This window comes from Anopheles moucheti, chromosome 3 (genome assembly GCF_943734755.1).
Source record: "Anopheles moucheti chromosome 3, idAnoMoucSN_F20_07, whole genome shotgun sequence".
NCBI lineage: Eukaryota > Metazoa > Arthropoda > Insecta > Diptera > Culicidae > Anopheles > Anopheles moucheti.
Window position 1 is genome coordinate 19,154,072 of NC_069141.1, and position 18,382 is coordinate 19,172,453.

General features: G+C 43.0%; 2 protein-coding genes across 2 annotated transcripts in view; one reads left to right on the forward strand and one right to left on the reverse strand.

Moving 5' to 3' along the window:
- Positions 1–3,675, forward strand: part of LOC128301321 (uncharacterized protein DDB_G0283357) — a 35,449-nt gene extending 31,774 nt beyond the window's left edge. The window contains exons 5-6 of the mRNA XM_053037735.1: positions 25–179; positions 298–3,675. Coding sequence (XP_052893695.1) covers positions 25–179; positions 298–669 — 527 coding nt within the window. The 3' untranslated portion in view covers positions 670–3,675. The remainder of the gene's footprint in view (positions 1–24; positions 180–297) is intronic.
- Positions 3,676–3,765: 90 nt separating this feature from the next.
- On the reverse strand, positions 3,766–7,637 carry LOC128304231 (zinc transporter ttm-1). The gene is made up of 6 exons (XM_053041391.1): positions 7,518–7,637; positions 5,660–5,776; positions 5,254–5,570; positions 4,467–5,187; positions 4,156–4,396; positions 3,766–4,091 (listed from the first exon to the last, which is right to left on the reverse strand). The coding sequence occupies exons 1-6, from the start codon at positions 7,635–7,637 to the stop codon at positions 3,985–3,987; spliced, it is 1,623 nt and encodes a 540-aa protein (XP_052897351.1). The 3' UTR covers positions 3,766–3,984.
- Between the last annotated feature and the right edge of the window lie 10,745 nt (positions 7,638–18,382).

The following is an 18,382-nucleotide window of genomic DNA, read 5'->3' on the forward strand; positions in this document are numbered from 1 at the left end:
CATTTTTTATTTCTCTACTTTTAGACTTGTGTTACACAAATCTAAACCAATCACCGGACGAAAAGTTCCAAACGACGGGTGAAGATTTACGAGGATTTTGGGACATGGTGATGCTACAAGTAAACAACGTTGATGCCAGCTTTGAGGAAATTGATTCGTTCCGGAAAAATGGTTGGCGGGTAAGTAGAATTGCCGAAAGTACCGGTTCGGCAGGAATTGGAATGCTTCGCAAATGCGGAGCCCACGGTAAAGAGAGACAATTTTGTTTCATTTCCATCTTGGTTCCATTCATTGTAGAAACCACTTCCAAAGAGTCCACCGCCGGCGCAAGCTCGCAATGGCACAGCAGCACCCCGTACCAAGCTGGTGAAGCGTCCGTACAAAACGCAGACAACCGCATCGAACGGTGGTTCCACCGTGACAGACGGCAGTAACGGTGTCGAAGCGAAAAAGGCGTCCGCCGCGCTGGCGGCTGCCAAACGCGAAGCACAGCGGAAACAGCTAATGGAAATGAAGCGTAAGCAGAAGCTGGCCCACAGCCAACAGCAGACGGCTGTAGAAATATTTGCTCCATCGGGTGAGGAGCAGCCAGCACAGAACGGTGATGACAACACGAGCTGCACCACTTTGGTAGTGACCGCATCTTCGTCGCTGGTCGATACGAGTTGATCTCGTGCATCTGTACGATTGCTTTAAGCTTGTTCCATCACACTCACACTAATACCTGACAAAAGTGCTGCTCATTCGAAGAGGAATAGAATCATCTCTATGGAACGGGAAACATAAGATGGAACAAGATCACTACGTGAGCAAAATTTAGCCGGTGAACGAGGCCAAGTTTGTTTTGTAAATTTTTCTACACAGGACTGAATTTATGTTTGACATTTTCGTTAAGTTTCACGCCGAACAATATGCTTCGGATGTTCGTCACTAAAACGCCCGACCATGAATTAATCACCTCATAACCCATCATCGTACGGGCTGGTTCTCGGATCGCTAGTAGGAAAATTCTGCCCTTGACGCATGTGAACACTAGCAACTTTGTGGAGCCTCCATCATTTTCCCCAAAAGGGACGGGTTCTTCATTGTCGTTGATCCAAGCAGTAAAATAGTAACTCTGAACCAAGACAGCAGTATAGCGAAAGAGAGAGAACGTACACAAATTGTGATTGTTTTATACAGTTTTTTTATGGTCGAATATTATAACTATATTATTACTCTTGTTATTGTAAGTACTATTTTTACATGTAAAATGACACGGATTGATTTTATAAAATATTCAAATGAATTCTCCAATTCTCAGACAATGTGCTCACAGGATGGAAAATAGTTTAGAGCGTGAGTGCGAAATGGAGCACGGATAAGGCAGATAGACAACATCAAAATGCCGATAATGAATGGGTTACAGTTCAAGTTCATGAGCGGAATACAAACTAACGCACGCAAGGTGTAAGGGACAAAGATTTTTTTTGTGGTTACAAACGATAGCAATTAAAGAAAGGGAAGGAGCTAACTAAATAGTAAAAGGTAACAACAAACACACTCTCAAAGACAAGCTCATGTAGCACATATAAAGCTGCTGTAGAAGATCAGTAAGTGTACGTTATCATCCGCTCCCTATCTTCTCTTATCGTACGCACGTGTTAACTATTATTTTTAAAGCGAACTCGCTTCCGTCGTTCCGAACTATTAACACATAAAAATCCATTTATACTACAATGTACATGAATGAAATAAGGAAAAACAACAAACAAATCGAAACGTAAGATGTGGAGAATCTCTATTTATTAACAAACGATAATCGAAAATCATTTATCTATTGCTAATAACTATCATTATAACTACTCTATTGCTACTATTTAGGCGTGCCTGTTGCTTGCTTCTTGTTAGAATGGAAATGGGATCCTGTCCATTTCCACCTTGAGTTGCTATTTTGCATTGCGGTCGAATGCTACATCGGATAGAAGAATTAGACGAAGGTGGTGTTGTGACACATGCCTTTTTTCAGAATGGCTGTTTAGTTGCATAGAGTGTGTAGGTTTGGTCATCTGCTGAATAGATACACATTATTCATACGAGCTTAATATGCCTTTTCGTTTGCGAGATCCAGCTGCCAATCATTTTACAGTAGTGGAATAGCCTCGTTCTATGAGATTGTTGCTTAATATTGCTTACCTCCAGATATAGTGCTTACACTGCGAATGCTAACGTTTATAAGTTTTCGATTTCTTCTCGTTTGCTTTCTCGCTGATCTATTTTAAAATGGAAAGCATTAATACATTTTGATATGCGAATCGTGATAGCAGATAGAGAGAAAAAAAATGGAAAACGGAGACACATTATTTTCGAAGACAGGGGGGACTGCTTAAGACAGACGAAACAGAAACCAAAATCGAATACATACACCCAAACACACACGAACAGCGTTAGCGAAAATTTATCCACTGAGCGAGTGCCTTATCGATATCGTTCTTGAAACAGAAAATTAAAAAAGCATTGTTGCGCGTAGCATTCATGATGAGTACAAAAAATAATGTATGTTTTTACGTTCGTTTCTCATCCGTAACATTTTGCATTGATGGTATGCGATGCAATTGAATAATTGATTTTTCCTCTTTACTTTTCTATCGTGATCAGGTTTTTGATCAATTATATGTTCTTTTATTTCACGCATTACCATTCAATACCCATTCTATCGCTCCGCGGGCGATAAATAGAGAAAAAATATGCATGCATAGAGCAAATTTACACGCATTACAAGCATACGAATCTATTTTGAAGTGGCTCAAACAGCGCTTATCTAGCGGAAGGATGGAAAATAAAGCAACACAAAAGTCATTACAATTATACAAGTACAGTGCACTCTATATGTATCATCCCGGTCTGGTGTTCCGATACTACGGGGTGGAAATTAATGTTGTAAATCTACCACATAAAAGACCAAGAGCGTGTGTGATGTTGTGAAGCAGATGACGACAACGAGAAACAGAACAATTAAGGTTCGGTACGTAAGCGAACCAAAACAACAACAAAAACCAGAAGCGATTGTTAGCGCGCTTCCTTGCGTTTATTTTTCGATTTGAGCAGTTTTTTGCACACATTTTACAGCAATTTGCGAATAACGGAGTGGTAGTCAAATGTAAGACAAACTTCTTATGTATGTAAGCAAAAAAACCAGAACATAAACACGATAAAAACATTCAATGGTAGGATAAAATGAATTAAACAAACACTAAGAACACGATAATGAATGGAGTGTTAATCAGAGTTGGAATGGAAGTCGAAAAGGGGAAAGAACAGAACAGAAAACAACAATACCACCAATATTAAACACATATTAAATGAATAAATACACAAACAGACAAGCGAGCGCCAACACTTTTCCAAACACACATTTTTAATGTAACAAAACACAACGCTCCACTGGGTGGAAGATCATGCGTAGGGTTAGGTAATTGCAGAATTCAAAAGCTCGGTGCAGCTTTTCAATAGCTGGTGCTTTTAATATGCAGATGGTGCTGTTGCGTCGCTCACACTTGCGGACACCACTGGAACGAAAGGAAGTGGGCGCGAAATCTATTTAACGTGAAGTATATAAACGGTTCCTTCTTGCTTATGTGTAGATGTCAGCAAAACATATATGGCGTCCGAAAGCGCGTCAAAAGCAAAACAAAAACCACTCGAATGGATGGGAATAAATCGTTCAACCAAATATGGTTCCAATGTCCCTTGCTTACGTTTCTGTATCTGTAAAGAATAGGAGCTTTTATTTTAACAGTTTGTTCTTTAAGTAACAGTATAGTTTCCTACGTAGATCCTAACGCTCATTGCATTATGTTTAGCGTATTTGTGGTTGACTGGTTGGATGGATTTAAAAACTAGCACAGCGACATACATGCGGAAAGTCTGAAGATCGCTTCTCACGGACGGCAGAGGCTGTGTAATCACAATTGTATACGTTCGGGGACGTTCTCCAACATGCGCTCAGAAGTGCATCTTCTCGATCTGCACCGTGCTGTGCTTGATGCCGAAGTCGTTCCGTGCGATGTGGTCTGCCGAGGCAAGTATTTCCGAAGCGTTCGCCAACGGATCTGGTATGAAGGAAGCGATCAAGTGTGAAAATGAGCAGTGGCTAAAGAAAAACGCCGATCTTACCGATCATGAGATGCACGGTCATCACGTTCCAGCTAGTCGAAACGCTCCACACTCGCAGATCGTGCACCGTTTTAACACCTTCAATGTACGACAGCTCTGAGGAGAGTCGTTCCAGCGAGATATCGACCGGCACGGCGTCCACAAGAATACGCATAGAGTCGCGGAAGATTCGTACCGTCGTTACCAGCACGATCAGGGAAAACACGAACGTACAGATCGGATCGAACACCTTCAGGTGGGGCTGTTGATGAGGTGGAGAAGAAACCGTAAGTACAACACATCCTCGATAAACTAGTTCCATTCATTCTTACCGCAAATTTGATAACTATTGCAGCTACCAGCACACCGATGCTTTGTATAAAGTCACCGATCACATGAATAATGGCGGCACGTACATTAAGATTGCTGCTATCATCCTGTTCCGCTTCCGTGCACTGGTGCTCATGAGTATGGGAATGGTTCTCCGAGGAAGAATGCTCCGCTCGTTCACTGCGTGCCTCATCTTCACTGTGTCCCCGGGTGGACGATTCCGGATCGGTGCTAATGCGCGAGTACGCCAGCTTGCTCGAGCTTATCAGATCTGGCGAATTTAACCCCGCATCGATGCTCATCCGATGGCGAAGGCTTTCCTTGTGCAGCTTGAGCCGTGCGTTGTTGAGTATTGTGTCCAAATTTGGACGTTGACTATGATCGCTGGTTAATGCGAACGAATTGTGCCGACTGTTGTGATGGGATGAAAGTGGACTGCCCGTCTGCGGGCTGGGCGGAAAGTTGGGAATGATGAGTTGCTCCAGCTTTTCACACTTTTTCTCATCGCAGGACTGGGTGCGAAGCATTCGTGGCAGTGGTGAGCAGGATCGTGACAGTGATAGTCGGGGCATTGCAAGCTGAGGAGTTTTTGAACGCGACCGGGAAATGTGACTGTGCTCGTGTGAGTGGCCATGCGAATGTCCGTGCCCGTGACTATGCCCATGCCCGTGGCTGTGGCCGTGAGCAACAACGCTGCATGATCCGTGAAGAATAAAGGCCGTCCTGGAAGACACGAACATGAACCTTAGGAGATCTTGCTTATGGTAAAAATGCAGCCTTGTAACTTACGCTATGTTCATTACGACGCCCAGTATTGCCACAATGATCATCGTATCAGCATCGATCTCGTAGTTACCTTCGATCAATCGATTGGCGGACATTACCACAAGCACGGCCGTCAATGCCCAGATACCAAAGATTGACAGTAATGCCCCGAGGACCTCCACTCGCCGATAGCCAAAAGACATCCGCGCATCCGCCGGTCGGTTGGACATCCAGATCGAGATGATCGCTATCACGAAGCTAATACAGTCCGAAAGCAGATGTGCAGCATCCGTCATGATCGCTAGGCTACCGGACAGATAACCTCCCACAAATTCTGCCATCTAAGTTAAAAACCGGGAAAAAACAACCGAGACAAAGTTATTATACTGGCTGGTGATTTCGTAAGTGTTTGATTCTCCATGGATCTTACCATAAACGCTACCGTAAACAATGTGGCCCACATAAGCTTCCGTTTCTCCGCCTTGCCATACGTTTCGGTGGACGATTTGGACGATGCAGGTGCGAAAAGGCAGGCAGGATTGGAAAGCTGCAACGATAGATGGATAAATAATCAGCATTGAGATCAATTGCGCCGGATGACGCATTTCAGGACTGGAATCCCCGTATTCTAAACATCCTACAAATGTGATTAAACCGGTTAAAAACGTGAGATATATTGGTTTAGATAACATCCGGTGGGATACGCTAATTCATCGGCCAATACTACTATCAGAGGGGCAACGATTGTTGGAACTCATTGATCTCATTGATTCGAATAGTTGATGCATCCGCATCATCTCTCTACTTGGACGTCACTCGCAATGGGCTGGGCAATTAGCACTGGAGTAAACCTCGAGACACACGCCGCTGTCCAGACGCGTGAGTTGTGTGTGTGTGGGACATTATTGACACTTCCAAATCTGATCCAACCAGATATTTGTAGCAGATCGTAATTTGTAGGTGATGGTCAAGATTAATTGTTGACCGTGGGCTTGTTTTTGTAACTACCGATGCACCGTTTTAGACGATCACCGTTTGATCATCGTACAATAGAGGCTGTATCGATCATCCCAACATGTAAATTAATCTCCATGGACATTCGAATATCTTTCCTTATTCGTGTCCATCTTCTTTAAATAATGATCAACCCGGAGAAAGATTTGTTGTGAACTGTTACCAACGACGAGTTTCGTATGATTCCTCTACTATGAGGCTGTCTACAGCTATTCGAAATTGGTGATAATTTTGGCACTTTTTCTGCGCCAAGCTGTGTGTGAGGTCGTTTGATGGCAAGTGGTGACGTTTGTTGAAGCACCTTGCCTTATTTTGTTGGAGCTTCTGTTTACCAATTTTGCAAACAAGAGCGTCACAGGGGGTTGTATTTCAAAATTGGAACCTTGGAACATCAGGAGTCGCGTGAAATTGGAAACGCTGCAGTTGTCGAAAGCGGATGGCTATAGTAGTAAACTGGAAGATTAACAGCTTATATTTTTGAAGTACGTAAAGTCTCCCATATAGCAGATCGGAATATTCCGAGCTTATCTTGAATTGGAAAGACAACGACAAGTGGGTCTATTGCGGTTTCAAGCCCGTAACACTCAAAATCAGTTTGGTGTTTTCGCTGTGTGGAATGTGGTTGGAATAAAAATTCGTTGTTACAACTTAACTAGGTGGAAATAATCGCCTAACCACATCAAACCTGCCCATGGTCGCAGAACCAGTACAATGGAACGCACATGGTAACACTTGAAAATAGAACTCAAAACAAAGGGTAGCACACCGACCGAAAAGCGGGTGATACCACAGCCACACTCGCTACAAACGGCTTTTATGAAAATTCCTACACGCTTTTCCGCCTCTCTTTACTATTCCACTCCTCCTCCCCACCCGAAAAGGGTTCCAAAATCGTTGTCGGTGTACATAAGAGTGACAGTTGGAATGATGGTTCATTATTGTTGGTCCGTTTTGTAGCCCCATTCCAAACAGCCTCGAATCGTGCAAGCAAAGGGGTAAGATACGTAAACAAATGCGCCAAAAAGCCCTTCCCAATTGTGGAGGCAATTCATTGTTTTTGTTAAGCCCCCAATACGTAGGGCACTATCAGTTGCTTATCACACTTGCCAATCGTTTCAGCGCAGAGTACACATGGATTGGATTGAAGACTATTATCACTTCACACTCTTCAATGTGCGCGATGGCACATTACGATCGTTCAGACATTTTAACTACCGCGCGATTAGATAGTGATGCCCCGTTTGTACACTCCCGCAACCCATGCACTTGCTTACGTTGGTGATGCTTTGTAGCAGATGTTGCCGGCTGGTGCACTGCTGCAGCTCGAGATCTGTCATATCGTGATCATCATCTTCCGGTTCCGAGTGTATGTTCACTTCAATGTAGGTGGTCATTGTCGGTTATTGTGAGCGTTTAAATTGGTGACGATATATTGGAGAAGATAAGACGAGCTCCACAGGGAGATACTTTTTTGGTTCACGGGGTGTACCAGAGATACACCGGAACACCGAAACACGACCTTCACGATCAACGCTTCCACATGATCACAGCACCACAGAATTGATCACACGTGCTAATTGTTTCACCTTCCCTCTTGTTAATGTTGAAGAACTTAAACCGTTCACGGGATGTTTTGAACCACCAGCCTGCTATTATTCTGCCGATCTGTTGCAACTGTTCACTTGCACTTGTTTCACACGCATGGCGCAAATCAACTGGCACGAACCATATTCAGCTAGCTGCGGAACGACAATGACGGGTGCGTTGGGTTCTGATATAATTTTTATATTCCACATCGTGTGTCGCGCCAATCGTGGCCGCCGTTTGGTTCGTCGTGTTTTGTGGTTTGCTCACCGAAAGGCATCGGCAGCTTGAAGGAAAAGCCCGGGGTGGGGTGAATGTGCGCAGCTCAGTGGCAGCTACACATTCTCGTATCAGACATTGGTGGCGGTTTGGGAGAATGTGATAACAGTTTCTACCAACATACGAGTGTTGTTGTATCGGCCTGTTAGTCGCACCTCGAACTCTACGGGGAGAACAGTTTTGCATTTCCCGTCCGTTTTGCTGTGGCCACTGCTCTGTGCTGTACGCTCTTGATGCGGAGACCACTTTTTGGCGGTCCAGTTTAACCTTCTGCGCACGTTTTGTTGGCGTTCGATTTTAGAACAATGTATTAAATCAATATTGCAACGCATGGGATGATCGTGTATTGCTCGGGATCGGTGATCACCAGCAGCACACTGTCGGCAGAAAGTTTATGACGTATTGCGCCTACAGCCAAAATCCTGCTCTAGATGGACACGGAATTGAGTCGTATTCTTCTGGGATGATGAATTTTTAACACCTGCTGGTGGAAGTTTTAGCAAACGGTGGTTAGTTTGCACATCACGCTTTCATTTATCTTTAAACGCTCTTCTTCACTTCGACATGATAAAGTTAATAGGAAGGAAGCAATAATCATATTATTTTTCGCAAAATATGTTTGAAACTAATTAATACTAATAATTAGATGGCATTTACAAAACAAATTTGAACAACTGTTTGCAACATCGAATCGAAATTTTGCCTATGCCCCAAAATGTATGCAAACCGCAATACACATAAATCTTGTATTTTTTAAACAATGCAGATTTATTGGGGATGATTTGATCTTTTTAATTTAATTACAAAAGTTTCACACATTAACACATTTCCAAAACCAAAATTGTAGCCAAAAGTCTTATTTTACAATATATTATTGAAGTTTTACTCTATCGTGAACAGTGGGTTCATTATTTCCATGAATAGCTTGCTATAATTTATAACTTGCGGTTGCTATAATTTTTATTTGTTTGCAATCATTTTCTGTTAAATTTGATATTTTCAATCCACAATAATAATTTACATTGGGGCGGCCCGGTGGCATGATGGTAGCGGAGCCGGTCTTCACACGAACGGACCGTACCAAAATCCCATCCGGACCAATCCCCCGTAGCAAGGACTGACTATCCTGCTACGTGGTAAAATAAGTCGATACGGCCAGGCCGTTCTAACGAATAAAAAAAAAATAATAATAATTTACATTATTAAACGAGAAAAAACACTCCCTAACATTAATAAACTACAATATTGAAACAATTTAAACGCAAACATAATATGTAAAACGATCACGTATCTCAAAAATACGCTTCAAATTGTGGTAAAAAGGATCTTTTTATTTATTTAATAGAAATAAATACTTCCTTCCGCATGTGGTGCGGTCTCCAGTTTCGTTCTGATTTGCGTACCATAATCTTCGGGCTACCAAGAAATTCTTGTAAATGAGCATCTGCAAAACCTTGGTACCGTGTTGGACCACTCCTGTGTTAATAGAACTTGATTTTCCTTCTGTCTTTCTTTCTCTCCGTAATCGTGAGCCGATTGTTATAAGCTCAAGTGGCCACTCCTAAGCCTTTAATAATTTACCACGTTTTTGTGTTGAAAATATCGGCACACACGTTCGGACTACAGATCAGCGAGGATCTCCTAATGAAGCGTCCGACCTGCAGCAAGGCACCGAGCTCGAGTAATTGGGGCAGCGGCAAAGTATTGGGGCGTGGAAAACATCAGCCCGGCGCGTCAATACCAGTAGTCAATGCAAATTGGCACGTCGTAAATGACGGTTCATAGCAAATCGGTTATTGTGTCTGTGTGATCATTATGACTCACGGGAAGTGATCGTGTAGTTTTCATCAACTGGATTTAATCAGATTAAACGTAGCATGAGACACACACCAAGACAATTACCTACGAAAACAATGCACAAAAATATCCTTTAAAAGAAAGGAAAACTCATTTAAAAGCAATAATACTGTTTTCTTTCTGCGCAATTATCAGTGTGCTGCATTTGCAAATGGGAGCTGTAACTGCACCACACACAGGAATGAATACCACTTAAATACTACACTGATCGTGACGATTAGTTGGACCCTCCACGGAACTGTCATTTATTCACGATCACCTTGAACCGATGCTACTATCGTGCTAAGTAGCTATCGTTACAGATAGTTACTAGATAAAAAAAAGCCCTGAAGTTAAATGACACAGCTAAGAAAAAAATAAAATGATAATACGGCCCTTGTTTGTATGTTTGTTTAAAACGATGATTTGCAATGTGAGAAAAAATGTTGAAAATTGCTTTACGCATGAAGTTGATCAACACTCAAAGCATTCGATTTGTGCGAACCGGGCGTTGCATGACAACAAGTTTACATAGGTAGCAATTATAGCTACAAGACTTTAATGTGGATGTAATATTAAAACAGACTTATTAATGAAAATGTACCGAAATAACGGATAAGTTTCCACTTATCAAACGTCAAACGGGATCGCAAAGAAACAAGTTTAAATAATGTTTTAGTTTTTATTTTTTATGGTGTAAAAAAAAATATTTGAAATCTTTTTATTTAAAAAAGATATTTGTCAGCGTATATTATAAAATGTCTCGAAACATCGCTTTCTCTTTAGTTAGCGCACTTGATAGAGTTGTGTTACGGAGAAGGATTTATCGTTGTGATCTGTTTTCTACTTTTCCTAAATTTCATTGCATTCTCAGGACGTGTAGCTGAGGTTTGTATATTTTATACTATAATTATTTAATTATATTTTGATAGTATACGCAACCGGAAAGAGAACCTTTCACAAGTAATCTGTCGTTCGAAAATAAATTGGATTTTCTCCAAAATTTCATGTTCATGTTATTTTCTTTTTTACGATCAAATAATTTTACTTTAAGTGTCTCATTGTGCTCTTCAATGCAAGGAAGCGGTATCCTCCGCAGGACAGCTTACAAGCAACGATTGCATTAAACAACTTCACTCGAACATTCCATCCTGTTTAAGCTTTACGCTAAACGCCCGAAGGAGCCACAAGTCAACCGAACGGCCAGTACCAGCCACCCTTTTTATGTGTCCCCTGTCCAATCATTCAATAGTCCGCGTCCTCGTTTAACGACCACAGTAGCTAATATTTCTGCGGTCGTCAACGGAGCGAAGAAAAACTGCGGTGGAAAGAATAACGAAACCATCCCATGTTCATATTTCAATTCCTTTACATGGCCAAAGTGATCCTCACCGAAATGATCATCCCGTTAACCGGGGCTACCGGGTTCGACCGAAGGAAACAGGCGTAAGTTGGACGACGCAACATGCGGGCCGTAAACACAAATCCACCAAACGCGTATCCGAAGGCCACAAAATTGCCATTCGGGTTGCCATGGGCTGGGAAGCAGAATATTGTGGAGCTGCAAGATTTTAATGTGTGGCCGTTAAAGACAAAACATTGCACATTGAAAATACGCAACGAGCACCATTAAATGTGAACTCCACCGAATGCATGAGGAGGTCGAGGGAGTGAATGAAGCGGACTCAGCCGAGACCGTTGGCGTCGAAAACGACCCCAGGCTAGAGAGCGGTCCGATGGTCTAGGCAGCAAAAGTTGCAGCAGCATTACACTGGCATCGCACAAAAGCGATAGTGCAGTGGTGCGGTGTCGGCAACGTGCTCGCGCCATGCTTGGACGAGGACGAGAGATGCATCCCTTGTAGACAGATGCATCGCATTACGCGCCGCGTGGGCCGGTACTCGGGCGCTCTTGTGCGCCAGAGCGACGATGAAGATGTCAGCCGGCTTTGTGTCGAAAGAGAATTGACGGTCAAATGACAAACCGTCGGATGTCAGCGCATTATTAGAAGTGTGTACGTGCTGAAAGGCGTGTTAGCGAACATTCCCTGTTCCTGCTGAGAAACTGCAAGTTGAAGTTGGAATCGAACAGCTTTGTTTATAGTTTTCTTGGGTTATTTATGCAGATATCCCCAGATAATATCCCAAAATTTGTAATCAATATTAATTTAAAATTACGAGTGATCATGAACAGAATCTTGACTACATGGTACTCTTATGATTTTGCTAGAATGATCAGCGGCGGATCAAACGGTGGGCGGAGCAGGCGGTCGCCTAGGGCCTCGCCATGTTGGGGGCCCCAACAAATTTGTGTCGATTGTGTACCAGGAGCTACCTCTTCCGTGGATGCTCTCCTGGTACTATACATTCGGAAATCCTGGTGCAATTTCGTTTATACTTTAAAGTCATATTCTTCTCTGCATTTAATTTATCATATATAAACAAATGTTTGATATAACAAAGGAAGATATTTTTGATCAATTTTTTACCTTGTAAATTATTTTTTTTGCTATAAATTAACTTTGCTGATGAATTTTCAAAAATCGCACAACCGACACAAATTTGTTGGGGCCCCCAACACGGCGAGGCCCTAGGCGACCGCCTACTCCGCCTACCGTTTGATCCGCCGCTGGAACGAACTGTGCCTCAATCGACTCAGTACAATACTATTATCAACTCTAGATTTTTAGTAATGTTATTCAAACAGAATGAAGTGTTGCAAAAACTCTACATATAAACAATAAAGTATAAGGGCAGTCTCGGAGATACGCTATTACAGTGGACCAGGGAAAAATCCACGTATCTCGAATTTCCGCGTAAGTCGAATCCTGGTGCAATTTCTTAATTTCGTTTATACTTAAAAGTTACATAGTTAAAATACGGCATTGCCGTCATAATGGAATTTAAATAAAATAAAAATAAAAGTTACATAGCCGACTTCCTTCTCTGCGTTTAATTTATTCAACAAGTCAGGTGATTTTTAAGACTGTATTGGACAACAGGTACATTCGCTAACTAAACTAAACTAAACTAAAAACAAAACATCTAAAAATTGGTTACTAAATCGAGCTAAATACTATTAGCGTCAGATGACATAACATTTTTGACTGACGCTTTATTTTTTATTGCTATCTATGTTTTGCTACTTTATGCTATCATGGTAGCAACACTTCCCACTACTTATCACTTCAAAGATTATAACGAATGTCCCCGGTGCTTTGCTGCTTTTCAATCCAATATTTCTCACCACCTTTTCCCAGCGTGAAGCCGTCATCACAAAAGCACGTGCGTGTTAGAATCCTTCCATCAATCCATCCATCCATCCATCCGTATGTCTACCAGCCGGTCTGATTGACGGTCCGGCAGACGCAGTGCGAGTTGCATCTCACACACAATCCCGGAGACCGACACAGCACGTCACCTTACGTCAACCAGTTCACCCCCTTCTTTCCACACCAAACACAACCTATTGCAACCCCCTGTGTTCGCAACCCTTTTCCATCCCAGAACGCAGAAACACCGAATCCTCCACCGGTGAAGGGTGAAACTCCCATCCCGTAACGGGGGGGGGAGGGGTTTGACATTTCCATGGAATTTACCGGCTCGGAAAATGCACTAATGAGTAGTTGGCACCGTGCCAACTCACATACACCCAGAGCCCGGTAACATCGAGGGAAATTCTGTACACACGTTCTCCCTGCACACACTCCACCCTGTCTCGCTGTATCTTGCACATCGATCGTGAAAAATCCGTCTCACCCAACACAGTGCACAGACACACACACACACACGAACAAACCATCCGTACGAAAACAAACTGGCGCGTTATGGTAAGCGTGTTTAGCGTTGGCTTTGGTCACACTTCCGGCTCCCGTTGAGGTTTGTTGCACAAACGAGTCTATTATTCGTCGGTAGCAATGTGTAAACTTTTAATAGTCGACTCCTCTCCTCCAATCTTCCCCAGCAGGCACGCTCCATTTAGAAGGATCCCCAACAGGGTTGCCTCAGCTCATCCTTAGCGAACGTCCTTTACGTGCGTCGCGGCAACGGGGAACATCTCAAACATATCGGAACGTACAGATCGGGTGATGGTGGTGGGTCATTTTTCATTTTAATGTTTCATTTTGAGGTCCCCCCACAGGTTACCTTACATTACCAGTGCCCCCTTCCCATTTGCCTGCAGGAGGTGTGATCGCGAATCTGCCGAGGGCATTTCAACGCAAAGATATTTAATTCGCAATTAAAACCACCGCCGTGTCCGTCGGTCAATCCATCCGGTGCGCGGCGAGGATATTGGCCGTTGGAGCTAATCGAGCGAGGTGGCACAGAGTTATAAATTGTCTAGTGTTATGATATTTTGACAACTACACGCCCGGCTGATGAAGATGGATTACTACGATACGCGCCCTACTGCACCGCCTACTACGTTGCTTTTGCTTGCGTTTGTCGCGCGGATCCTTGCTGCTCTTGTCTGGACGGAAGGTTCTGGCGGATGATTGAAATCTAGTGAGCTGTATTTTTTTGGAATTGATACCACAAGTCAATCCGCCTGAGAATGCATCGTGTAACGATCATTCGATCGCAATGATTGCGAATGAGAAGATGCATCGCGAGACATTAAGAAGCAGAAACACCCAAAGATCGGGTTGATGTCCTCCAGAAAGATGGATGCAGGTCGGCAACTTGCCAGCCAGAAGTTGCGAAAGAACATGAGTTTAATTGTATTATATATTTTATGCGATTCCCTTTTGAGATACCTTTTTGAGAACCGAACTCGAAAGAGAGGCGAACGAAAACCGTTTTTCATCTTTCCAGTTCTTGAGAAACGTTGGTGGAAGATATTTTCGGCCCAGCATCACATTGCGCATTGGGAATCTTGCAAGAATCCCACATCCCAACGCGATGGAAGGCTTTGGAAGGCTTTGGAAGCTTTACGCACGAGAACCTTGTCTCGTCCCCAATTGAATCTGTCCCCCTCCCTTTGTTCCTTTTTGTGCTCCCTCCCACCGTGTTGCCCCCTTTCGAGATAAAAGTAAATGCTTTAATATTTATTACCGATCGTAAAACAGGTGGATAGTTTTTCAAACTGCCGACTTTTATGAGTGTTTTTCGTCTTCGGTACGCAACTCGTCGCATGTTTTGCCCCAACGCTACCAACCGGTTGACATTTTTAAAGGCTCTCTTTCTCTCTCTCTTTCTCTATCTCCATCTTGGGGGCTAAAGTTTGGAAGCTGTTTGAGGGTTGCGTTTGTGAAGCGATTTGTTTCGCTTTTGTTCCGATGATGTCGATGCTAGCCCCCTCTATGCAGCGGGTGCAGAAATGGGCGGTTAGAAGGGGTGCTTCTGCTCCAGCTTCACGTTCACGGGGAACTATCGATGGGAAAGTTTGCTCGGAGGGAAAACATTCGAACAAATCGGTAGAAAAATCATATAAAAACGCCCTAAAGTTAACGAACGGGCCACGGATACCTCGTGAGAAAAGGTATAGGTAAAATGGTAGTTACCGTTTGCTAAAAATGTGCTGGGTTTGTGGAATACATTTTCTCAGCACGTCCACGTCGATCAGGCAAGGCGTATTGGACACGAGAATTAATCGCAACGTTTAAGTGTGTAACGTCTTGATCCACTCGTTTAAGGCATCCTTTCTCGTTTAAGGTCGGCGATTCCCAGGCGAAAAGGCAACATTTAGATTGTTTAATGTGCTGCGTTTTGTTTAACGTCAATGTGTCCACGGTGGCCCGGTGCGGTTGAGTGCTGGATGTGCTGGTATGGAAATGAGTCCAACCTCTTTGCTGCCGCTCGGATGGTTATCAAAAGTGTTTTATTACGACGGCTTGTACAACAAGCGATTAAGGTAATTTAAAGGGTCGTAAATCACAACGTGAAGAGAGAAGAACCTATGCAGATACATGCAGAAACTAGCCAGATTTCTAGTAGGAAACGGATTCGGGGACCTGCCGTGCCGATTGCTAATGGTGCGTTTTGTTTTATTTTACTCCCCAGCGTTTAATACGTCGATGAAGGATGATGATTTATGAGTGAGGTGGGTTTGAGTTACGGTTTAATTTCTCCAGTGTCGTTTTTTTTTCTATAGGGCCGAGAAATTAGCGGGACATTCATTTGCAAATGGCATCGATGAAAGGATAATATTATAATGGGGGATGTTTGTTTTTCAAACATGATGTTATTACAATTTATATTAATCAAACTTTTCAAACATTATAATTATATTTTAATTGGTTAATCTCTTTTTAATATTAAACAACCTTTTTTATAATTACGTTATTACCTAAGGTAATAAAAGGATGATAACGAATTATACCTAAGACTGTAATTTGTAGTAAAATCTAAAATTGTCAAGGTTTTAAAACAATCCGCTTTTTGGACATCGTACTTGTTACACCAGGGCATGTAATGTTTGAGTAGAGTATGAACTCTTCCGTATGAATGAGTATGAAGTATGAGTATGAATGAAGTTCTTTTTTAAACTTTGGGTGCAGAAGAATATATCCAGAATCGATCCAGCAGATTATCGCTTTATTTCCATGGTCAGCGGCGGAACAATCGGTAGGCGGAGTAGGCGGTCGCCTAGGGCCTCGCCGTGTTGGGGCCCCCAAATAACTTGTGTCGATTGTGCGATTTTTGGAAATTTAGCAGCAGAGTTAATTTATAGCACAAAATCTAATTATAAAGGTAGAAATTGATCGAAAATATCCTTGGATTTTATATATCCTTGGTTAGATAATTGTTTTTTATTTGATTAGCTATATCGGCCCGGTTACACGGCTACGCAAGAGAAGTATGCAGTGTACTCAAACTCCTTCTTCTTTATCGGCATGACATCTTCAGGATGTTTAAGCATACCATTTCTAGTTTTTTTTTTTAATTTATTTACCCGTAGGATAGTCAGTGCTGCGTACGGAGGTTTGGTGGTCTAAATGAATTTTTTCCGTGGCAATATTCGCCAGCAATTGCCATTGCGATTCTCGTGGTGTGGTATTGTTTTCTCTCAGCGATAGAGCCGTGAAAATGTCCAGCCTTCGTGTTTCGAAACAGTATTGTGGTGGAGTATTGTGTTTAGTATTCCGATTGTCACAATTTCTGCAAGTTTGCAAGCCGGTACTACGAAATAGCTAGCATTGTTATAGATTATGAATAACATCATATTACATTCATTAGAATTCTCTCTTCCGTTTGATATTTGATACCTCATGGTTCTTGGAATACCATTTCTGTCTTTCTTGTTTTTCCAGAGGTGACATCTGCAGCTTGGGACAAATTTGCCCATCACTATTGCTATTGCATACTATCAAACACGTGAGAACGATCGATAATAAGGAAGATCAATAAAACGGAAAGCATCCTTCATCTCGCTCACTTTCCGTCGGCTGGTACGAAATTCCATTCAAAACCAGCTATTTTGAGATTTCCGATACCAGGAAAGCATCCACGGAAGAGGTAGCACCTAGTACAGCAATTTTGGTCGAAAACCGCCGAAAGGTATGCAATATTTAAACACTAAATTTCCCGTTGGTCGAGTAAAATTTTGCAGCAATTTTGCTCAAAATAAGCCGAAAGTTATGCAATGTTTAAACACTAACTTTCCCGTAGGTCGAGAAAAATTTCTTCGAAAACTACCAGTTTTCGAAAGTATAGTACCAGGAGAGCATCCACGGAAGAGGTAGCTCCTGGTACTGCACCGTAAGGTATGCAATGTTTATACACTATCTTTGCAACCAACTTTCCGCCGTAAGGTATGCAATGTTTATACACTATCTTTGCAACCAATTTTCCGCCGTAAGGTATGCAATGTTTATACACTAACTTTTCATACAAACCAGCTGTTTTCAGATTTCCGATACCAGGAGAGCATGTCTCTCAAGAGGTGACATCTTCCTTCCCCCTCCCCCCCCTTCCCCCTCACCCTAAAAAACGGCCAAGATGGCGGACAAGATGGCGGCCAAGATGGCGGACAAGATGGCGGTCAAGATGGCGGACAAGATGGTGTCCAAGATGGCGGCCAAGATGGCGGACAAGATGGCGGCCAAGATGGCGGACAAGATGGCGGACAAGATGGCGGCCAAGATGGCGGCCAAGATGGCGGCCAAGATGGCGGCCAATATGGCGGACAAGATGGCGGACACAAGATGGCGGCCGAAATGGCGGACACAAGATGGCGGACAAGATGGCGTCCAAGATGGCGGACAAGATGGCGGACAAGATGGTGGCCAAGATGGCGGACAAGATGGCGGCCAAGATGGCGGACAAGATGGAGGACAAGATGGCGGCCAAGATGGCGGACAAGATGGCGGACACAAGATGGCGGACAAGATGGCGGACAAGATGGCGGACAAGATGGCGGCCAAGATGGCGGACAAGATGGCGGACAAGATGGCGGGCAAGATGGCAGACAAGATGGCGGACAAGATGGCGGACAAGAT

What these genes read in the sequence shown, in the direction of transcription:
- LOC128304231 (XM_053041391.1), bottom strand. Translation starts at nt 7,637, where the DNA reads ATGACCACCTACATTGAAGTGAACATACACTCGGAACCGGAAGATGAT. An exon ending in TGCTACAAAGCATCACCAAC is followed by an intron (nt 5,777 to 7,517) that starts GTAAGCAAGTGC and finishes CTATCGTTGCAG; the next exon opens with CTTTCCAATCCTGCCTGCCT. An exon ending in CAATAGTTATCAAATTTGCG is followed by an intron (nt 4,397 to 4,466) that starts GTAAGAATGAAT and finishes CCTCATCAACAG; the next exon opens with CCCCACCTGAAGGTGTTCGA.